This window comes from Sphaerodactylus townsendi, linkage group LG17, assembly GCF_021028975.2.
Source record: "Sphaerodactylus townsendi isolate TG3544 linkage group LG17, MPM_Stown_v2.3, whole genome shotgun sequence".
Lineage (NCBI taxonomy): Eukaryota > Metazoa > Chordata > Lepidosauria > Squamata > Sphaerodactylidae > Sphaerodactylus > Sphaerodactylus townsendi.
The window spans coordinates 30,001-54,393 of NC_059441.1; the positions used below are offsets into that span (position 1 = coordinate 30,001).

The 24,393-nt window shown below is 43.3% G+C and overlaps 1 protein-coding gene across 7 annotated transcripts in view; it reads right to left on the minus strand.

Annotated features, from left to right (window-relative positions):
- Positions 1-3,404: 3,404 nt before the first annotated feature.
- MYO5A (myosin VA) overlaps positions 3,405-24,393 on the minus strand; it is a 103,217-nt gene continuing 82,228 nt past the window's right edge. For 4 of the 7 annotated variants that reach the window (XM_048519667.1, XM_048519661.1, XM_048519662.1 and 1 more), the window contains 10 exons: positions 20,516-20,590; positions 19,198-19,291; positions 14,474-14,620; positions 13,607-13,761; positions 12,059-12,148; positions 11,601-11,751; positions 10,558-10,840; positions 8,913-9,087; positions 8,539-8,619; positions 3,405-5,546 (listed from right to left, as the gene is read on the minus strand). In XM_048519667.1, coding sequence (XP_048375624.1) covers positions 5,394-5,546; positions 8,539-8,619; positions 8,913-9,087; positions 10,558-10,840; positions 11,601-11,751; positions 12,059-12,148; positions 13,607-13,761; positions 14,474-14,620; positions 19,198-19,291; positions 20,516-20,590 — 1,404 coding nt within the window. In that variant the 3' untranslated portion in view covers positions 3,405-5,393. The remainder of the gene's footprint in view (positions 5,547-8,538; positions 8,620-8,912; positions 9,088-10,557; positions 10,841-11,600; positions 11,752-12,058; positions 12,149-13,606; positions 13,762-14,473; positions 14,621-19,197; positions 19,292-20,515; positions 20,591-24,393) is intronic. The other 3 variants (XM_048519665.1, XM_048519666.1, XM_048519664.1) reach the window with 1 other exon arrangement.

The following is a 24,393-nucleotide window of genomic DNA, read 5'->3' on the forward strand; positions in this document are numbered from 1 at the left end:
GTGCATTATTCTTCATGTGCGGAAATATCCTAAACTGTGAATTTATGTTTGAATAAATCCCGTTTTAGCCTTTCAAACGCTAATGGACTTTTATTTTACTCAGCTGCTCCAGACCAGCATGTTTTAACAGATTTACATTCTTGCTTTCTATCTAGAGGACAGATGGGCAATCTACAATGCATTGCCACTGTCCTTGCTTCCACACGGACGAGATCCTGTATTCACAAAGACCTGTACAAATCCAGGACACCAATCAACAAGGGATCATCTTTAGTAATGACCGTAGTGGGATTCTGTGGAGAGCAATGCACTCAGAACAGCTGCTCTGTCATGTTTTAACATGCTGGGATCAAAAGAAGGGGGGGGAGGTCTTGGGGCATCCTAAATGTGGCTCAACTTAACACATTCTTCATGACATCAAACTTTGGAAATGTCTGCTGCAGCAGAGACGACAGGGTCTTTGCGGCACCTTAAATACTAAGGCGAGATCCTGGTTTTGACTACAGATTGTAAAATTATGCATCAGGTGGAGAAAGGAGATAGCGGCAACATTTTCTGCTTCTTCCATATTTCCAGGAACTTGGGAAGCAGATGCAGAGTAGGCAAAAAAAAATAAAAAGTCAAAAACAAGTTGTACGTCATGCAAAGCATCACTTATATATGGAACTCGCTACCACAAGATGTTTTATTTTCTTGGCGTTAATAGAGGATCAGATGACACCTTGGAAATTTGGTCTATCAATAGCTTAGCCACAATGAGTAAATCTAACTTCCATACTGAGATGTAAATTTCCTCTAAATAACATTGCAGGGTACATAAGGAGAACGGGGAAGATTTTGATCCATGTAAATTGCTTTTAAACCAATCCTGGGCACCTTCTTAGCCACTGTGGGGAAAGTGTGCTGAACTGCTCTATTCCACTAGGGTTCTTATAAACTTCAGAAATAATTTATTAACGCAGAGAATGACACCAGAGGAGACTTAACAGTTGTATTTTTATTTGGACATTTCAGTGACAGCTAAGATACAGTGTTTATGAAGCATACGTTTACTAAGTACAGATACTATGACAATTCTGAGCTCATGTCATTCTGATACACCGTTTGGGTTTCCTATCTAAGCACGGTGGCAATGTCTAGTGAAAACCTATCGTCAACAGCGTAGTTTCGAAAAAAGGATTCAGGTTTAAAAAGTAGATAGATAGATTTCTGTGGGGTATTGAAATGCGTGTCCAATTGTAAATGCTAAACAAAAGCAATGTTTACCTTGCAAATGCTGGTGGGTCTGAGATATGGAACAACTTAAAAAAACAAACGAAAATCCAGTGACCCAAGTAGTCTCAGTGGAAATGTTTTACAAAAATCAAAGGGACAAGTACACATAGTGGCTCTGAACCAGAGATGATTTTTCATTATTATTATTTTTTAATCCTCGTTTGCCAGAACAAAAAGCACAGGACCAAAGTTTGTCACACAGATTTACATTCTAGATACATTTCTATCTAGAGGACAAATGGGCAATCTACAATGCATTGCCGCTGTCCTTGCCCTGCCACATGGAAGAGATCCTGTATACACAAAGACCTGTACAAATCCAGTCCACCAATCCACAAGGGGTCGTCTTTAGCAGTGGCTGTGGTGGGATTCTGTGGAGAGCAATGCACTCGGAACAGCTGTTCTGCCATGCAATAGGGGACGTTTCCCCACTCACAAGGATCCCCCCTATGCCGCACGACCGGGCTTCCCCATCAAAAGGCGCCGTTTTCTCCAGTGCCAGGGATGCCGTGCGCTGAGGGGGTGCGACAGCAGCAGCGTCATGGGGAGTGCAGGGGACCCCGCACTACTTGAGGATAGTAGCGCAGGGCTTAAGGTAAGTGGGGAAAGGCCCAGTAACAGGGGCTCTGAATCCAGGTAAACATGTTGTATATTACATTTTTTTTAAGGTCCTGGTGTGTGGTCTTTGTAACACAGCCACATGCAGATATGTTGGATTGGGGCACAGGATTACATACCTGATCAGTTAATAATTAACAAAGCAGAATATTTAAGCACTAGGGCCTATCTCAGATTGGTGCTTGAGTATGTGGCTAAAATTTGAATGTGATTTTATTACTGAGATTACTAAATTCAGCATTGGAAGAGGGGGAAAAAATCAGAAACCTACTGAGGTAATATCTGTGCAACACTTCAGGTTTGTACCATTCCAAAGGGCTCCCATGTTTCTAGCACTGGAGAGCAGCTTCAATTCAATCAAAAAGATGTTTCTACATTAAAAGATCATAACCATGCTTTAAAGGAAAAAATAAGCAAAAACAATACTTTTGGGTTTAAGGACTCTAACTTTGAAACACTACCAAACTGTATGCTTTATACTGTGCATTAAAATTAAAAACTTAGCTTCTGAAACGTAATACTGTTATGTAAAGTATTCGATGCATTACAAAATACTAGTTTAGAAATATTTTCCTTTAAAACATGTCAAGCAGCACAGAATTTTAATGAGACAGAATGTAGTATTGGCAAAAATTATCGAATATAAGGATAATGCCTATAAAGATCTGCTACTTTTGTAAGTAAACAAGGGACAGTAGGGTTTTTTACAGGCAAACTGGAAAAAAATAAATCTACTTAAAGAATCTCTGAGGAGTTAAGTTTCTTGGAATAAAATTATTCCACTACAATGAAGAGGAGTACTCCAGTTAGCTCAATGGGAGCAGCAAAAAAATAGATTGTGTTTTTTGGTAGCTGGGTTTTAACGTTCAATGCTTCTGCCTTAACAATTATTACTTGAGATCACAGATCATGATATACGAGGAATGCACTGCCTCGGAGTGTGGTGGAGTCTCCTTCTTTGGAGGTTTTTAAAGAGAGGCTGGGTGGCCATCTGTCAGGAGTACTTTATGTGTTCCTGCATTGTAGGGGGTTAGACATGATGGCCCTTGGGGGTATCTTCCAACGCTATGATTCTAGGCCAGAGAAAGTGTAAAAAGTTAATGTATTTCATTATATTTAAATAAGCCATGATCAGTTGAGACTAGGGAAACCCAAGGCTCCCATGGGGTAGGGGGGCTCCCGTGTCCATATATCTTTTTCCTTTACCAAGCACTTGCGGCAACAAGGAACTCTATCTCACCAATTCCACCGGGGATGTGGTTTTGTTGAGCATTCTTGGACAGACCATCTTTAAGGAAGTTCTAAAGGTAGAAAACTTCGTTGGAAGTCATTTTATAAGCTTAGTGCCAGACATAGGAATATTCAAGTAAAGACTTTTTTTGTTTACTATAAATAAGAAAATAGATTAAACAATAACGCTTCAGTGTAGGTAACCCATTTTTTTAAAAGCAGCTATTCATAAAGGCATTCCCCTCTACAGCCCACCCTGATTTTCTTTCAAAGAACAATACTAATAAAAGTTCACTTTATTTTTATCAGTACCCATGTACATTTATCCTTCTGTAAAACCTGGAACATCTAGGCCTTCTCAAACAACAGTAACGTCGTTTCCAAGGATTTGCAGGGAAATCGTGTCTGGTACCAGAACAGCATAACAGTAGGCCTGCGCAGCACATACCGGTAGATATGTTTTAAAATAAATATACAGAACAGTTGCTATAATACATTAAAATATTGCACGTGGCAAATTTCAAAATATGTCATTCCTGCTATGTATCTCTGATCATTGCTGATCACATTTAAAAGAAAGAAAACGAGCCCTGGAAATCGTTGAGCTTTAAGGCCCAACAGACATTTTGAAACGTCAGCTCCACGGTGAGGCGAAACTAACAGAAACGTGTGAGATCCTAACAAACATCTTTCACGTCAAGCGTTCTCTTTGTTTGGGTCACATCCAGTGAAATATCAAGAGAAGCAAAATATTCTTTAAAAAGTGTAACCGTGTCAGATTTGCTTTACATTTGAAATATTAAATATGTAGCAAGATAATTAAGGGATTTGTGGGGGAGGGAGGGGGAGAATTCCTCCTTCAGCTATGGATCTGAGACTATGCCATATTCTCTTACCCTAGATGAATAGTATTACTTCAAACACGCACCTCACTATTGCCACTGGAAATTTTTAAAAAGGTGAAAAAAACGGATGAACGCCATAATAATAAATAAATAATAAAACATTACATGATTGGGTTTTGTTCATTGGATTCAAAGACTTGAATACTTCAGTAAACATACCTTAAATACAATTATTAACGCACCTTACAGTTTGTAATTTGTGCTTAGCTACCGTTTCCTATTAACTGGTGATATTTCTTGACGCTTGCGTAAAAACCCTATTGAAAAGACTGGACTTTTTCAAGTTGTTTTCTTTTTTTCCATTTTTTTTTGTTGCCTAAAGATTATTATCGCACAATTCAAAGAACACAACACACAGCAGCACTTGGAAATAGCGCTGCGGAATAGTACTCACTAAATGAACAGCTACGTCGTACCAAGCCAAAAAGACTTTTTTTAAATGTGTCAATTGATGTCACGGTGACATAAATTGGGGAAGCTGTTTGACAGATGACCTCTTTGGGGTGCAGTCTACTACGAATTCCGATCGTACACTCCCCACAGATGCACATGGGAATTGTTCAGCAATGCAACTGTACTCCTGTGTAGTTGAATGGGGCTTGGCAGGCCATATGCCTTGTGAATTGTGTTCCTCCGCTGCCAGTGTATATTATTTCTTTCCAGTCTCTTAACATCTCATACCGGAGATGCCCCTAAATGCTTATATACTTCACTAAACTCATTATATAAATTAACTAAAACTGAACGTGTGAAAAATGTCCCCTCAAGTTATCAAAGTGAGAGTGAGAATCACATCAAGGAATGAGATGCGCCGTCCACACCGGCAGCTTTTCTCCTTCTGTTCCACCACGTGTACCTGGCGCTGGCGGCTACTTCAAACACAGCGGGGGTACACTTCTAATTTGCCAGGTGTAAACTGGACAGTCTTCCTAAACTGGAGAGCTGCCTTCCCAGCTGGCTCCAAGAATAACTGGACTCCTCGTGCCCATCAGCCACAGACAAATCCAGTTCTGATCCCAGAAGAAATAAATAATCTCCCAATCTGCTGGACCGTAGGCTGCCTTCGCCTCCGGGTTCAAATATGAGCCAGCTTACAGCCAACGGAGGAGAAAAAGCATTTGATCTGAACTGGAAAAAAAAATAGTTTAACTCTACAAACTTTATATAGGCCTCAGTACGTGAATGATGATTTATACATTTCCATCAGCCTTCCCGCCTGGCAGCATCCTCGACCTGCCATGGAGTTTAGGACATTTACACTATTATATTTCCATCCCCCCCAATGGTTTCCCAGAATCCTAATTTTCGTTATTTAAAATCACAGGCAAAAACAACTTATGATCAATGACTAAGTATACACTTGATTCAGACACGAGTGAGAAATGCTAGACCCAAGCTGGCTGGGATCTGGATAGTTTCTAACGCGAGTGACGATGGGTTAAACGGGAACGTAACGGGGAAAATATGCTTCGCGTCCGTTAAGAGCTGAGGAGAGTCTTTCCTGTCTCGCATGCGCATCTGCAAAAAAAGAGAAAAGAATGGGTCACATTAACACCTCCCTTCTGACACAAAAAAAGATTTATGAAAACATTATTTTTGAAATATAGCTCTTAAAATATATAAGAACATCAGAACATCACAAAGAGCCTGCTGGATCAGACCAGAGTCCATCTAGTCCAGCTCTCTGCTACTCGCAGTGGCCCACCAGGTGCCTTTGGGAGCTCACGTGCAGGAGGTGAAAGCAATGGCCTTCTGCTGCTGCTGCTCCTGAGCACCTGGTCTGTTAAGGCATTTGCCATCTCAGATCAAGGAGGATCAAGATTGGTAGCCATAGATCGACTTCTCCTCCCTCAATCTGTCCAAGCCCCTTATAAGAACACAAGAAAGAGCCTGCTGGATCAGACCAGAGTCCATCTAGTCCAGCACTCTGCTACTCGCAGTGGCCCACCAGTTGCCTTTGGGAGCTCACAGGCAGGATGTGAAAGCAATGGCCTTCTGCTGCTGCTGCTCCTGAGCACCTGGTCTGCTAAGGCATTTGCAATCTCAGATCAAGGAGGATCAAGATTGGTAGCCATAAATCGACTTCTCCTCCATAAATCTGTCCAAGCCCTTTTTAAAGCTATCCAGGTTAGTGGCCATCACCACCTCCTGTGGCAGCATATTCCAAACACCAATCACACGTTGCGTGAAGAAGTGTTTCCTTTTATTAGTCCTAATTCTTCCCCCCAGCATTTTCAATGTATGCATTTTCTAGTATTGTGAGAAAGAGAGAAAAATTTCTCTCTGTCAACATTTTCTACCCCATGCATATCTATCATTTATCATCAGTGCACAAAAACCTATTTGAGACAAAACACTCCAGAAATTCATTATCTCTATGGCAGAATGGGCTTGCTTAGGGGGGGGTGGGAAGGCTGGCAGCTGGTGATCAGCTTGTCCTCCAGGACCTCCAGTCTGCCCTGTGGAACCCAGAAGGGAACCAAGGGAAACTGAGGCAAGGCCTCACGGCTGGAAAGGAAGTTGGGGAACCCTGACCTTCCGCAGCAGGTAGTCCTCAAACAGTCAGGTGGTGGCAGCGGTTTACCCAGAGAGAGAAAGCAAGCCCTCCCCAGGAGAAGTTGGCAACCCCTGGGGGTGGCTTGGGGAGAGGAATAGGGCCTTGTCAGGCAAAGCAAGCCCGTTCCGCCACAATCTCATAGCATATCAGCATTTCTTAGAATACAGTACATCGCAGGTGTCAAACCTGCAGCCCTCCAGATGTTATGGACTACAGTTCCCATCATCCCCTGCCAGCATCATGCTGGCAGGGGATGATGAACTGTAGTGCCTAACACATCTGGAGAAGCCAGTTATAGCTCACACTCTATCACAGCTACATGAACTACTGCCGGTAATGTATATCCATAGAAACTACCGCCTCAAAACTGCAAACCTGACCTCAAGGGGGAATATGTTACATCAGAGGTTGTATTTGTGAAAAAATAGCTTGTTTTAAAAACATGTTGCTGGCAGAACTGAAGACATAATGCTTTTCAAAAGAAATTAAACAACAAAAGTGTCACTTTAAAGGAGCACATCGATACATACGACAACCAGCTCTCAGCGTTCAAACACTGAAATGACCAATGAATGAAATGACCATGATGAAATTGCACAAATGATGAGGTACAGTTGTGATGCTCAAAGGGGAATCAAACCTCTGACCCGAAGGTTTTGCTGCAGTGTAGCAGCTAAGAGAATGAGGTGTGATATGGAAGACCCCAATTTAAGTCTCACTTCCATCCCAAACTAGCAAGATACCCTCTCTCAACCTCATCCCACCATATACAACATGGGAATGATAATATTGGCCACATACAATCAGAATGATAAGGCTGTTGCAAGCAAACATTGTTTTCTTGTAATGCTGTGTGATCTGCACATTGAAAGGGCTATGATAGACTCTGAGTACCATGCTTTATTACTATTATTCTCAACAGATGGGGTCACCAACGGCCAAGACAAGGTTGGTTCCCACTTCAGTGGTGTTTCAAATCTACCCCCTCAATTTCCTGCTGTGGAGAAAAGCTGTACTTGGGGATACTGGCATGAGAGCAGATTAAACGTTCTCTATGAACTGTGCTTCCACAGGAATCTTACAACAGACTACCCTTTCTCATACAGAGCCATATACATCCATATACATAACGCCATATACATCGTATTCACAAATGTTTTGCTAAGCATAACACAAAAAGCTTAGCACAGATTCAACGGGAAGAAAACACCTCCACCTCTCTCCCCCACCACAGATTTAGGATCTTGCTTTCTCTGACTGGCATCTGTTTTATGACAAACTAGACCAGTGATGGCGAACCTATGGCACGGGTGCCAGAGGTGGCACTCAGAGCCCTCTCTGTGGGCACTCGCAAACAGAGTCGCCCCCCCCCCCCCAAACATCTAGGTTGGCCTGGGCTGCTGGGCTCGATTATTAGCATTAAACCTAAGACCAAGTTTTAGGGAAGCAGTGTAGGTAACCCTGTTAAACGCTGTTAAACGCTGTTAAACTGATTTTCATGTGAAGAACTAAAGCACAATCCCTTACCTGGGAGTAAGCTCAGTTGCTGGCAATAGGGCTTGCTTCTGAGTAAACCCTCCTAGGGTTGTGATTCACCCATTGGAAGAGTTGCACGGTTGCTTCAAAGCAAAGCCACCGACTATTATTATTATTATTATTATTATTTATTAAACTTGCTATACCGCCCTATCCCCGGAGGGCTCAGGGCGGTGAACAACATAAAGTCATACAAAAAACATAAAAATCTTAAAACAGGTACCACCAAGCTTACTCCCGAGTAACACACGCCTAGAAACGTTTTTTTCTACACTAAAACCTCAGTATTCAGGTTAAATTGCCGTGTTGGCACTTTGCGATAAATAAGTGGGTTTTGGGTTGCAATTTGGGCACTCGGTCTCGAAAAGGTTCGCCATCACTGAACTAGACGAAGCAGAGCTGGTGAAACACACTTACCTGAATTGTCCGGATAAAAGACACCGTCACTCTTTCTTCAAATTCATTAACTGGAGTATACAAATTCAAAACTTTGAGGATCTGTAAGAAAAACCACACATTTATTCCCTTCTGCTGCTGATTTATAGTTCCCTGCAATTAACCTGCCACCTTTTTAAAACAGAGCGTTCTGCTTGGTGTCAGTCTAATGATTTTTGGCGGATTCCAAAGTTCTCTGAGAAGAGAGCTTGTCGCAAACTTATTCTCGTGACAAGAATCCAACAATGAGAATCCTAACGGCCCGACACGAAAGCAGCTCAGCCAAACTCCACAATGCGGCATTGTGGGTGTTGTTGTTTTTTTCCCAAACAACGACGTAAGAAAGGTGGATTTACCTGTGCAGTAGTTAAGGCGTTGCACATCGAACAAATGGCCTCAGCATCTTCATCCGTCTTCTTTTTCACCTGCAGCAACTGGGCAGCCTGAATCAGGGGCTCCAGCGTCTCTTTGGCCCCACTGGTCATCAGATTTTTGTCCCGTAGCCATTCTTCAAGTTGACTTACGTTGTATCTGTGAATTGGAGGGGAGGGGGGAGAATATTCTAAAACCTTTTCGTTCAGTGTGAAGGGATTGGGTTTCTCGTCTCTCTTGCGCAGTGTTCTGTAATTATTGAATAGATCTTATTCCCACCCACCCCCAGCAGTATTTCTATTAATACTTTCAATCACCAGGGACTATTAATACTTTTAATCACCAGGGCCTCTGTCAGAAGAAAACAGGTACAATTGCAGGAACGAAGGGCACTTCCGCACACGCAGAACAATGCACTTTCAATCCACTTCCACAATTGTTTGCAAGAGGATTCTGCTATTTCGCCCAGTAAAATCCAGCTGCAAAGTGCATTGAAAGTGGATTGAAAGTGCATTATTCTGCATGTGCGAAAATGCCCTATTAGCCTTATGAACAAAACCCGACAGTATACACATAGGTTATGGGTGGCCCTGCTTTTGTGCAAGTCATCACATGTACAGAATCACCAGTTAGCTGCATGTGAGAACCAGCTCTCAAACAGTTCCAAAACCGTTCTGAGGAAATGCCCAGTTACAGTTTACACGGAAGAGAACATCTGATTCAGGCAGAATTTCTGACTATGCCAAGCCAGATACAGTGGAACCTCGGTTTTCATTGCCTTCGGTTTTCATCGGTTTTGGTTTTCATCGATTTTTTCAGTGAAAAACTTGTCTCGGTTTTCATCGATTTGCCTCGGTTTTCATCGATTTGCAGTCAGGTGCAGGGGTTTGCGGAGAAAAATCACCCGGACAAAGCTGTTGCAGGCCGTGTCTGCAACTTGTTTAATGACAATGTCTTGCCTATGGTGACCAGACGTCCCGCTTTTGGCGGGACAGTCCCGCCTTAAAACAATTTGTCCCGCGTCCCGCGGATTTTTTGAACTGTCCCGATTTTTGGAAGGCTGCCGCACTGCCTTCTGGGCTAAGGCAGTAAGCGGGCAGCCTCTCCAGTGCGGTCGTTAGGCGCGATCAGTAGCGCACTGCCTCGCCTCTGGGTGACAGGGCGGAAACGGAGTGCCCCAGAAGGCAGTGCGCTCCTGCGGCTGCGCGCGCGCACGCAGCCACCTGCCCGCCCATTCACCCGCCCGTCCTGGTTTACAAAGGTGACAATCTGGTCACCTAAGTCTTGCCCCATTTCAGACAAATCTCAAAGAGGCAACAGAAACAGGCGTCTTTGGACAGCTTTCTGGTGCGACATTGGTCCACTGGCTCTGAAGCTGGTCCTAGTGTTATTGTTTGTTCCTGTTTTCAGCATTAAACACTATGTTTATTCACCCCAAAAATGTGTTTTTGGTATGTTTTTTGGAGTGCCTAGAACGGATTAATTGGATTGACATTGATTCCTATGGAAAAGTTTGCCTCGGTTTTCTATCGGTTTCGGTTTTCATCAATTCTTTTTAGATGGATTACCGACAAAAACCGAGGTTCCACTGTATCTTAAAAGACGGACGACATGAGAGGACATCCTCACCTTATCTGCATTCCTTTGCTCCACGAACACATATCTTTTCGCAGCAGCAGGTTATTAAGGGTCACAGCTCCGATTATGTAGAACATCTGCTTGACTACCTGCTTGACCAGCTCTGGGTCCATCCCATGTTGACACATGATTGAGTGGAAGGTGTTCAGCTGCCGGATGATGGAGTCCAGCGTGTACGTCCCTTCGTCCGCAATGCTGGAGGTCCTCTTTCGGAGGCCAGTTGGCTTCACTCCTGACACACCTTGGATTGTTTCATGCTCCAGCATTCCTGAAACTAATTTACAGCACTATTAGCCTGGCTAAGAAATCCCAGCTTCAGTGCAAACACGAGACATCTGGGTTTTAAAAAGCAGGGTCTTCTTGAGACACAACACGAATAAGAAGAAGAAGAAGAGTTTGGATTTATATCCCCCCTTTCTCTCCTGCAGGAGACTCAAAGGGGCTTACAATCTCCTTGCCCTTCCCCCCTCACAACAAACACCCTGTGAGGTGGGTGGGGTTGAGAGAGCTCTGAGAAGCTGTGACTAGCCCAAGGTCACCCAGCTGGCGTGTGTGGGAGTGCACAGGCTAATCTTAATTCCCCAGATAAGCCTCCACAGCTCACGTGGCAGAGCTGGGAATCAAACCCGGTTCCTCCAGATTAGATACACGAGCTCTTAACCTCCTACGCCACTGCTTTGAGACAAGCCCGCCTGCATGAATGCATCGAAGGCAATACTTGTGCAGTGAGAAAACGCTAAGGATGGTGCATACGTTAATAAAGTGACACAGTTTCGCACTAAGACACAATAGTTTTAAAGAGGCGATTATTACACTTAAGGGACTTTTCTTGGATATCCAGAATGATTTCACTTCACCTGACTTCTAGAGTTTGAAGAAGAAAAGGTTGGATTTACACCCTGCCTTTCTCCTGTAAGGAGATTCAAATTCGTTTTTCCCTTCCTCTTCCCACAACAAACACCCTGCGAAGAGCTAAATTACAAAAGGAAAACCCTAGCCTCTCTCTTTTTATTTTATTCCCCGTTGTGTCTTACCGATCATGGGCTGCAGAATATTTTCTAACACCCTGACAAGCTGCTGATAGATCTGAATGGCTAAATCGCTCAGGACTTGTCTGTACTCCGCAAGGTCGAAATTGGTGAGGCAGTGTTCATTCTGACGGGGCGTGTTGTGCTTCATAAATCCCTGAATGCACGGGAGAAAAAAAATTGCAAACTTCAATGTACTCTGCGGCATTTTCCCATCTATAGTCCCCATATGCTTACAGTGGGCAAAATGTCTGAAGACAGAAAAAAATATCTTAAAAGGTCCAAATGATAACCTCCTGTAGGGGAAACGATCAGCCAACAAACGCTGGCCCAGTCTATGGAAAATGTCCCCCTTTTGCATGCCACGCTGGACCACCTGGGGAAACTTGAAGAGGAAGTCCCACTGCGGTCACATACTGAGGAAAAGGAAAAGAGGAAGACAAGAGGAGGAATGGTAAACTTGCCTCTTCACCGCTGTACTGCTTCAAACAGTGTAGGAAACGGCAGGTGTTAGACAGCCAGAAGGACACCGCTTCAAAATCGTCACCTCTTTTCTGGAAGCAATGAAGAAACAAGCACCGTTTACGCCAAAAGATAATCCGAAGCAAAGTAGAGCACATATAACTAAATCACTGCTACTTGAAACTGTGCTGGATTTCCGATCGTTGCCTGCTTCATACAGTCTTGACCCCAGCCTGGGCTACAAATGAATATTACGTTGGAAGTTAAAGGAATAACAGAGCAGCAGGCCCCAATGCAGAGCTGAAGTTACACAGGGAGACTTCTCCAGCGGTGGGATCCAAAAATCTTAGTAACAGGTTCCCATGGTGGTGGGATTCAAACTGTGCCGTAGCGCCAATGGGGCTGGGCGGGGCACGACAGGGGCATGGCCGGGCATTCCAGGGGGGGCATTCTTGAGTGGGGCTGTGGCAAGGACGCAGCTGCTGCGCCTGTCCTTGAGCGGGAAACGAATGCATGCTGGCGCAGGCTGCCATGCACGCCGGTGCACCTCCTGCTAGACTGCTTCAAGTTCCGCGTGCTACTGCTGAGAGGAGGGCGTAACTAAGGCAAAAATCACGTGGCAAAATCACCAATTAGTAACCCCCTCTCGGCACACACAAATAATTAGTAACCTACTCTTGGGAACCTGTGAGAACCTGCTGGATCCCACCTCTGGCCTTCTCTGAATCTAAGTTAACTGGTCAATAATGAGAATTGACATCCAGAATAATTTGAGGGGTTTGTTAGGCAAAACTATGGCAGAGGCACAAGGGCCTTTATCAAAAGAAAAGCTGGTCACCTGGGAAGAGACACCCTTTGCTCTTCCAGTCTCATGTGTGCTTTCTACGCAAGGATATGTCTCTTTCTCTCTAAGGCTGTTGCATGGGAAAACAAGGGAACTCCATCTGTTACTATTGTCACCCGTTACTAAAACATGCTTTGGTTATGATGGCTTTGAAAAAGAGAAGATCAATTAGAACTGTGACCTAGATGTAATCAATGGGTTGGGTGTACATTGCCTCCTGAACAAAAAATGTGGTTGTCTTAATACATGAGCTGCTAAACATATACATTCCCTGACTCTAAGTTCAACTCAGACAGCAGCAGCATTTTTGTGGAAGTATACAGCAGGCTGCAGAAAACTGTAAAGCCAAACATTTTATTTGTGTCCAGTAAAAAAAGAAATATGGATAGAATGAATGAATATTCCTTAACAAACAGATAGAACGAATATTCTTGAAGAAAACCTGGTTTTTAAAATTATTGCTATTGTTATTATTATTTATTTGATTTATTAGACTGCCCTACCCCAGAAGGGCTCAGGGCCCTTTTAGGACCCCAGTTAAGATCAGCCTAAACCTTGTCCATGTTTTCAGAGTTCTTGTTCCGTCACTGATTGGAGAACAGATCCATCCGAACATTTATTGTGCAAACGACTCTACAGAACAGCAGCAGTCCCTTTTAACTCGGGTAATTCCGACCCGCAAGAAGTTGAAACCAAACAAACTGACCTTCAGAATTTTTTTGATGCCGTTAATTGTGGAAGTCAGCAAAGACCTGACTTTTTGGTCATCGTTCAGGTAGTCAGCGTGGCGGACGCACATGAACAAAATATACGCTGGTAGACCCGGAATGAGGTTGACTGCCACCCCGCGTGGCTTCAAGTCTGAGGGAAAGAACACAAATTCACACGTTCAGAGGAACTCTGCAAAATTTTCCAAGGTTACAGTTCCTTTTGAGCTTACGGATCCAAACTGAGGTGAACCTATTACAGAATTGGTGTCAAGTTACAGAAGGTACCAAGTGGACGTGCCATACTGATGGTATTATGAATTAAAGTTTCTTAACAAAGTTTGTTTCAGCTGGGCAGCCCTGCTAGTCCGTAGCAGCAGAACAAAATTTAAATCCAGCAGCAACTTGTAAAATAATTGGTTCCATGGTGGGTATTGTTGTGGAGTTTGTCTGGTGGATCTAGCCCTAACGCTCGCCTGCATCTGTGGCTGGCATCTTCAGAGGTGTATCAGAGAGGGAAGTCTGTTACACACTTTCCTCTGTGATACACCTCTGAAGATGCCAGCCACAGGTGCAGACAAAACGTTAGGAACAAGATCCACCAGACCACGGCCACACAGCCCGGAAAACCCACCAGAACCAGTTGAATCTGGCCGTGAAAGCCTTCGACAATACATTAAAGATCAACATTTTTTTTCAGCTTTCATTAATCAAAACTCCTTTGGTGAAAAGTGACAACGAATTGATGAAACTGTTTTTTCTTGCCTCTAACATTAGACAATGGAACATAACAAGTATCGAGCTATTTATCTGCAACACCTTGAAATCCTGAAACGCATTTTGTAAGCAGAAAGGTATTTTTTTACCTAAAATAAGATTTTTGACAAGCTTTGGCTCATCCTCCTTCTTATATTCCAACATTCCTTGAAAATCCTTTTCCTTCCGCGGAATGTTAACGGGATGGATCGGCTCATCGATTATTTGTCCAGGCGAAATGTTCTCCATCTGGCCAACTTCATCAAGAGAGGGAGAAAAATAACAGTTTTGAAACTCAGTGCAATTCATATTTAAGTTCTCATTGAGACGTTTGGCGCTATATAATTTGGATTTCGCTGGTTCAGCGTTGATAATTTCAAGACACGCTATCTGACGAAGATGTCTGCTGAGTGGGAGGGGTTCAGAGGCAGAGCGTATGCTTGGAACGCTGAAGATCCCTGGTTCTATTCCCAGCAGATCCAGCTGAAAGAATCAGATAGAAGGGTGATATGAAAAGACCTCTGCTGAGATACAGGAGAGCTAAGGAGACAATACCGGTAGTAATGGGATTGATGGTCCAATTTAGTTTAAGGTAGTTTCTCCTTTTGTATCCCTTTTAGGAAAAAAAGGCGGCAGATTTATACAATCTGAAGAGAAACCAGAGTATATCCTCTTAAAAGGAAAGTCCCTTTAACTTTAAATTGTCCCTCCCACGTGAATCTTTCGGTCTTCCCTGCCAATCCCGGAAGACAGGAGCAGGGTCTTGATAAAGTGAGCACATCTGCTCAAGGAGGGAAAGTCAACACAAGAGTGTGGATGAGAACCAACAGAGGGTCAAACAAGCCACTAGAGCAGGGGGTTGCAACTCCAGGGGGTTGTGGCTCTCCAGATGTTCATGGACTACAGTTCCTATCAGCCCTGTCACTTGGCCATGCTGGCAGGGGCTGATGGGAATTGTAGTCCACGAACATCTGGAGAGCCACTGGTTGGAGGCCCCTGCTCTAGACTTAAAAATCCCAGCAGAACCCTATTCAGGTGCAACATAAACCATTCAAAAGGTAAATTTTAGAAATAGCTAAAGTAGAATAATTGACTCAAGTGAATACAAATCAGCAGATCAAGTGTATGCACAAATATAACTTTTTACTTCACATTTTTTTTTAAAAACCCTCTCTCTGTATAATTTTGCTCAATGACTAGTTGTTAAAAGACATTTTGTTCCCTAAAGATGACTCCGTCCTACAAGCGACAATATTCTCGGCTATTCCATAACGAATGCTGTGCTCTTCTACCTTCCTTCGATGGATTCCGCTTTCATCTTTTAAAGAAAATGCTAACACGTGCTATGGAAACACATTTAAGAAGTGACACCCCCTCCAAAACAAAACAAAAAATCAAAAGTTTTCACTTGGACTAGAAAAACTACTATCTCCTTCCTTGTCGAGTGTTTACGTCCTCCTTAGATAAGGAAGCAAAAACGCTACGAATGTCTGTCCCCGGAATGATTAAAAGAGAATACTATTTCGGTCTGAATAATCTAATAGCTTACAGGAACCAAAGGAGTTTTTAAATAATCAGAGTTCTTTTAAAAAGAGGTCGAAGGTGAACATTTGGCATTGAGGAATACTGAGGGAATATTCTCAGCAACCTGGTCGGAAGCATATTCAGTTTGCTGAACGACTGGAAACTTACCTTGTCTTCTAGCTTTGTGTCAGGGCAGAAGGCTAGATAAAATTGCATCCCCTCTAGCATCCGCTGACAGGACATCAGATAAGCCTACTTAAATTTTCTAGACTCCTGCAGTTTACAAACGGCTCTGCACACTGCCTGAATTCGTACATTGCATGAGTTCTGAAAGCTATCAATACAGTCCCCGTGCTTCAAATCTATGTTTAGCGTGGGCAAATAGAAAGCAAGAGCTGAATCCAAGGGCACTCCCTGTTGCCATTTAACTGAGTGAAAGGTCTTAACTCGGTTAGCAACAGAACAGAACTTTTGCTGCAGAAAAAGTCCAGATGTCACTTCCTCTGAGGGCTAAAAGTAAGATCAGGTGAAAAGGGAGGGAATACTTATGTGTGGGTTGAGCAGGAAGCTGTCGTTATCAAGATGAATGGGAAAGGAGTGGCCGTTTTGAGCAAAGTGTAAGTCTTCCACAGTAAATATTATCTCTGGCAGACAGTCTCACAGGAGCACAGTGTTTACCGATACTAATAAGCAGGACATCATTTCCTCCCCTTATTCAGGCACTAATAAGGATTGTTTTAGGCCGGGCCCAAAGGATCAATCTTAGCCACTGGCATTTTTAACTCCATTACGGTGCGGTGGGAATTAATTGACTGCCAGAGTTGCAGTCTGCATTCGCAAACATGCTTGAAAACTGAAACAAGAATTCAATCAGGAATTCAAAGAGACCTGGAATCAATTTGATATCCACTTGCTAAATAAATGTTCTTCCAGTGCACGATCAGTTCCATCAAAACACCATGATACTAAAAAATCAGCTCGATTCCAAAATATATAACGATCCCTATCAACTTCTTAAATCAAAAATCTACTCTCTGGGTTTAATACTTGAAGATCTCTGTATGCTGTCACCCAGAGAGATTCTGCAAACCTTAAAAAGCAGACTTCTAGAACAGGAATACCATATCTTGTTGGGCCAAGCAAATAAATCATGCTCACCCCTTTCTGTCGGAATAGTACCAGAACAGGGGCACATAGCCAAATATCTTGAACTATTCACTGAACCCCAACAGAGATGGATTATTACAAGGGCCAGATGCAATACTTCTTCCCCATCGGCCATTACAAAGTGGTCGCTACCTATCTATCCCTCTCCAGGACCAGGTCTGTCCACACTGTAAAAACCAAGTGGAGACTCTTGCTCACATTATACTTGACTGTCCGAGATATGTGGGTATTAGGAATTTCTCTCCTGGGCTGGTCTTAGACAAATCTGAAAGAGACTCTGACAACTCTGTTGTGGAGCTTTTGTTAAATAGCACAGAGGCCATGCTCTTGGGAAAAGTAGCAAAATTTCTTTTACAAGTGACAGAATTTTCTAAGTAACATCCAATGCTAGATAGTTTATCTGTCTGTGTTTTGAATGTACTTTTGATTTGTACATCAGAAATGTCTGTAATGCTCTGGAGCCTATTTTAATATGCCTAATAAAGGTTGTTGTATTGTATTGTATATAACGATCCCCATCTCACACCAAGCTTACAGCAAAATTATTAAAGGGCTGCATAGAACTTTCCAAGCCCCAGGAATCTTGTTCTCCTGCACAAAGTTAGCACCACAGCAGAGTCAAGCAAGGGGCAACGCCTGTCCAGCATGGCTGGAGCAACAAGAGCAGGCATCCCTTTTATTCCAGCATTGGCTGTATGCACCAATGGCACTGTGGACTTTTCTGTCCCTTATATCGGAATAGTACCCAAGATTTTGCACGGCTAGAGGTGTATCCAGCATAGAAACCAAATTGGCATCTTGAAACTATTAAGCATTTGGCAGGCAGTCAATTAGAGAAGTAGTTGCTCTCTGCTGGCAGTAGACGGTAGGATCCTTGCTATATTAGCAAAATTATGGACAGAAAGATACCAGCTGGAAATTAGGAACTTTTTTTTTACAGTAAGAGTTTTTTACAATAACAGAGAAATTATTAATGCCCGCCTCGAATGCCCACTCTCTGTCGTGCCCCTTCAGCCCTTACTGTTTACCACTGTTTGAATCCCACCATGGGAACCTGTCAGTATTCTTGATCCCACCACTGGGGACGGTCATTAACGAGTATGAAATGATTCGTGTTCTGAATCCGGAAGCAACACATTCTTCTGAATCTTACAGTAACGTTTTCTTATTTGCCCAGTGCACTCTTAAAACAGTTGTTCTTAGTAAACAGAAATGTTTTTTTCTGCTCTTGTTCAACTGATCGATGCTCTGCTTTCAGGCTAATTATGTCCCCCCCACTTTAAACGTTCCAGCATTTACAACCATTTTTATAATGCGTCTGAGGAGCACAAGTTTAATGCTTCTCTTCTGTTATTATATCTAGTTCGATTTCGATTTCGAATACCTTTAATGGCATATAAATAGTTTAAGATTAACTTAGCAAGATAATAACAGCCTTTACAACTTCTGACAAGTTAAAATAACACCATTTAAAAATTTAGCCACCGCTTCCAACAGCTCGTAGTTGTGGCTGTTTAAAAGATATATAACCTTCTGTTTATCTGTAATGCCTTCACTTCCATGCAGGAAGGGGATTATGTGCTTCTTCCTACCTATCTCATAAAAAGGACGATTCAACAGCATATGAGATACTGTTTCCACAGAACCCATGCCACACCGGCATTTCCTTTTCTTTATGTGGGATATGGGATTCCCAAGGTGGAGTCCAAGGCTAAAGGAAGAAGGCAGGGCATTACACCTTAGCTAAGGTGATTGTCCTTCCACGCCACCGGCCCTCAACCAGGAGATAAAGGTACCTGGGCTACAATTAATCTATCCACACAGGTATTCCCAGAGAGATCGGGAACAGGGTTTTATTAGCTTCCTCTTCTAGCATCTGTTGAAACTTCTCTATCAAAAAAGTTCTTTCTTGATAAATTTCCTCCCCAAAGACCTCCTGCTCTGTTAACATTAGCAGGTCCTCCAAGGAAATGCCCAACTCATTAAGTTTGGCTTCGATTTTAACCCACCATTGGGTTGTGTGGAGGATGGAGCGTCCCTGGGATGTATAGTCCAGTTCATCTTGATTATATCTAGTTGTCATTGGGAGAGTAAGAGAATGAAATTCGGGAGAGTAAGAGAATGAAATACAGAGAGACCATACCTTCAAGTTCATCAATCTTTTTGGCAAAGACTTTGAGCTGCTTTTTCAGCTTGCGAACGGTCTTATCCTGTTTCTCAAGCTGCTCCATTAAATCCTACGTGATAAACATAAAAGAGATAGGTGAGGTACTGAGATTGCTGTCATATATAACATATGCAAAACAAACAAACGAACCCAGATCAGCGTGGTTAGTGCTAGAAGAGGAACCGAGTGCAGCTGAAAGGAAATGGTACCATCTGGCTGAGGTTTGCAAGCCAGCACACTGCCTAAAACATCAGACATTGTACAAAGCATCTTCAGAAATACACGCAGCACAATGGAGACAACTCTTCCACAGGGATGGCTTAAGTATAGAGGAGTTTGGAAGAGTTTGGATTTATATCCCCCTTTCTCTCCTGTAAGGAGACTCAAAGGGGCTTACAACCTTTTTTCCCTTCCCCCACAACAAACACCCTGTGAGGTGAGTGGGGCAGGAAGAGCTCCAAAGAACTGTGACTAGCCCAAGGTCACCCAGCTGGCATATGTTGGAGTGCATAAGCTAATCTAGTTCACCAATAAGCCTCCACAGCTCCAGATCAGAGCGCACCTGCTCTTAACCACTCCACCACGCTGGGTACGTACGCAACCTCACATTGTGGTGTCACTCATATTGACTTCCTGTGCCTTTAAGGTGCCCGTCTCCTGTTTCATTCTGTTGCTACAAACCAATACCTGGAATTATCACCGGAAATCAGTTCCAAATGGGTCACTTTTGAAACCAGAACAGAGAAAGAGTTCTGCCGGATCACACACTATTTTTCTAGCCTCCTTTTAAAGCCAGCAGCCACCACTACATTATATGGTACTGACTATTTATCGAAGTACAAATCTGAGAACACGGAAGACTCCTAATTTCAAATCTCTGACTTTGGCCCCTTCCGCACATGCAGGGTAATGCACTTTCAATCCACTTTCAAAATTGTTTGCAAGTGGATTAGGCACAGTAAAATCCAGCTGCAAAGTGCATCGAAAGTGGATTGAAAGTACATTATTCTGCATGTGCGGAAGGAGCCTCTGAAGGTTATCTTCATATACCAGAGCGTGAACCTTGAGTCTGCTTCAATTGTGCTGCGGTGTACTGCGGAGCTGTCATTAGTAACAAACTGTGCACTGACACACACAAAGATGCTGACGCAACTGACACCACAAAAAGCTCAGAAAAGAGAAGGACATTGCGATATTCTCTGAAAAGGGTCTCCTGGAGAGCAAACAAGGCAGCCAGCTCTTCAGTTAGCGCTCTGGAAGTTACAGAGAGAGAGGTTCGGCATCTTGTACATACTATCATCCGTTTGTAAAGCGAAATCCGGTACGACTGATACTTCATGGGGTCATCTGCATATAACTCCTCATAATACTGAAAAAATAGGCAGAGCGTGGGTTCGTCCCGTTCACAGAAGCGCTACTATTTCAGCAAAACTGCTCAAGAAAAAGCAACTAGAATGACCTTAAGGCAGACTGGACTACAGTGGTTCTTTCCCCTTTTTGTAGCCTGGATGCAAAATTTATCGCCTGCAGATATACACAGCAGGCAAAAGTCATTATATAAAAAGCATCAAACGCTGTCAGGCTACCATCTGTTATGAATTTTCTACTCAATGGTTCTGTGATTTTGTATGTGAGAATGTTGCGAGTTTTTTGAGGCACTATCTGGTCAGGCGCAATCATTGCCTACAAAGTAGTAGTGGCTGATTTATTTTATGTGTGCGGTTTATGAGGCGTGGTTGTGAATGTTTAATGTAGATTTCAATGTATTTAATGTTTTAATGTTCTAGTCAAAAGACAAATGCCCCCTTTTACTAACTCTGTAATTTATAATGCCAATAAAGGCTTTGGAATTGATATAAAAAGCATAGCTTTTTAGAGGATGTTTCAAGACCAGAAAGCAACTAGAAACAATTCTGAACACATGCGTACTTTTAAAAAACCTTTGAACTGGTTCGGTCAGGAGTACAGCAAGAGGTCATATTGGTCAATATCTGTGTCATCCCACAGGGGTAATTGACTCTTGTGGAAAGAGTCTGGCTGGAAGGATTACTTTCCTTACAAACTGTTGGGCCTTTTTGGTGACACCAGAGAAGCCCAAAACAATCCAGTCTATATTTATAAATATAAATATATTTATAAATTCAGTCTATAAATATATTTATAAATTCAGTCTATAAATATATAAAGTATAAATATCCCCTTTAGCAGGCACATGAAAACGCTTGCAACAAACCTGGTCAATTACAGGACTTGCTGGAACAGGCTGCACTATATCAGCAATGTTGTATAACAGTCAATATTACTGCTGATGGCTGTTTGATGTTGGTTATTATTAGTTAGACCTCATTAGTTAGATCTGATGCAAGTGTAATGATAGACCTCTACATCATGGAAGTGCAATGAAGCCAATACGCTTAAGCCATGTACGAGTAACCTGCAGGGGAAGAGGCTGGTCTACATACAGGAAAAGCGTGGCACGTCTGCCGTGCTTTGCCTCGGCACACATTTTGGATGGAGTCAAGGTAGGAGCCTGGCCATATGGAACAAACTAATCTCCAACTGACATAAGAACATAAGAACAAGCCTGCTGGATCAGACCAGAGTCCATCTAGTCCAGCATTCTGCTACTTGCAGTGGCCTACCAGATGCCTTTGGGAGCTCACATGCAGGAAGTGAAAGCAATGGCCTCCTGCTGCTGCTGCTCCTGAGCCCCTGGTCTGCTAAGGCATTTGCAATCTCAGATCAAGGAGGATCAAGATTGGGAGCCACAGATTGACTTCTCCTCCATCAATCTGTCCAAGCCCTTTTTAAAGCTAAAGACAATAGAATGCCAAGCCAAGGAGTGGCTTCCCAAGCCATACAAATACAACTGATCCCCTCCTGTTTTTTTAAAACAATTGGAGCTCACAGCAATGGGAAGAAGAAGAAGAGTTTGGATTTATACCCCCCTTTCTCTCCTGTAAGGAGACTCAAAGGGGCTTACAATCTCCTTTTCCTTCCCCCTTCACAACAAATACCCTGTGAGGTAGGTGGGGCTGAGAGAGCTCCGAAGAACTGTGACTAGCTCAAGTTCACCCTCCTGGAATGTGTTGGCATGCACAAGCTAATCTAGTTCACCAGATAAGGCTCCACAGCGGGGAATCAAACCCGGTTCTCCAGATTAGAGTGCACCTCCTCTTAACCACAATACCATGCTGGGAGGAGCAGGAATACCAGGGGTACTGTTAAACACTTGATACATCTTGTGCGGAGCAGGCTGCACCTCTTTCATTATTAGCCTATCCGGCAAAAGGTTTGTCAATAGCTCCCGTGCTAACTGGTCAAGAGCTGCATTGAGTTGACAGAGAACACTTTGAATGTGAAGTACCCTAACCAAAATGCTCTCCAGGTTATGCAAAAAAGAACAAAAAACCCTGAACTTTTTGACTTGCAAAGTTAAAGCTGTCCACTCTTTTCTCACGTTGTACCCTGGCATTTTGTTTATTTAGGTATAGTTTAATTTAAGAGCCCTGTGAGAAAGCAATCCCTTTTTGTTTACAGAGTAAAGGAAGCTATCGTGAGTGTAAATAAACCAGTCCTTGTTTAAACGGAACCACAAAAGCGTCCGAGATTTTTTGGCTGAAGTCAAAATGCAGCTACTTTCTACCAAGATCCTTGTTTGATTCTCTTGATGTTTTGTCCTGCCCTACAGCTGCCACTGCCAAGCGACCCTAGGCTCCCTGAGGCATTACAAGCTTTCCCAAGTGATCCTAGTGCGTGCGTGCGCCGTTGTTTCTCATACTTGTGTAGCGCTAGATAGGTTTTCTCAAGTTTTCTGTTGCAGGGTAGCTGCATTTTCCCAGCATTCAAAACTTCTTATTCTTTGGGTCATAAGGAAAATGCAGTTCCTGTGACAAGTCATGAGGCTTCCTAGAGGAGTGCCGTTAAAGTTTTCTCCCCAGTCCTTCAGAAGATTTTAAATTTTTTAAATTAATTTTTTAATTTGATTTATACCTTGTACTTTCCCGGCACAGCCAAACTCAGGGCGGCTAACAACACACACACATAGTGTAAAGCATAGGTGTCAAACTCGTGGCCCTCCAGATGTTATAGACTACAGTTCCCATCATCCACTGCCTGGATGATGGTGGGAGGGGATGATGGGAACTGTAGTCCATAACATCTGGAGGGCCACAAGTTTGACACCTGTGGTGTAAAGTATTATATGAGTGCTCAAGTATTTCTTTTTAAAAACAATGTGTGCTTGCTAGACTACTTCCTTCCTCCCATGAGATTCCATGGATACTTTTCTCTCGGGTTTTTAAAGAGGCTAAAACAGTCCAGCCGTCCTGCCAGAAAAAGAAGAAGAGTTTGGATTTATATCCCCCCTTTCTCTCCTGTAAGAAGACTCAAAGGGGCTTACAATCTCCTTTCCCCCTAACAACAACAAACACCCTGTGAGGTGGGTGGGGCTGAGAGAGCTCCGAAGAACTGTGACTAGCCCAGGGTTACCCAGCTGGCATGTGTTGGAGTGCACAAGCTAATCTGGTTTACCAGATAAGCCTCCACAGCTCAAGTGGCAGAGCAGGGAATCAAACCCAGTTCTCCAGAACAGAGTGCACTTGCTCTTAACCACTTCACCACGCTGGCTCTCCAGGCTATTTCAGGCTATTTATGAACTACAACTAGCTAATTGCTCTTCTGTTCCATTATGTTCATTTTGTGCTACTTTCGTAACTGTCGTTGCCAAGGGGCAAACCGTCAAAAAAGGCCCTCAGGCTTCTGAGGTGCTGAGAATCTAAACTAAGCAAGCCTCAAGAATTGGGGGAGGGGGGCTCCAACTAATCCCCCCCCTCCCGCTTCAGAAGGTCTCCAAAGCTACGAGTTCCTGAATCGTGAAGCCTGCTTGGATGTCACAGTGGTATAACAGAGTTCCTTTGCATGTGTGTGCCGGTGACAGCTGGGTTTCCCCCTGGAAATCTGTGCAAACAGGATTCCCTCCGGGTCTCTTCAACACACTCTACGCCAGGGGTGGCCAACCTATGGCACCCCAGATGTTCATGGACTACAATTCTCATCAGCCCCTGCCAGCTTCAGAAGTGATTCCAAGAGTCATAAGTTGTCTCAATGAGCCAGAGGGGCCTCCTTCAGATTATAGGAAGAATGGGGTGCCATAGGTTGGCCACCCCTGCT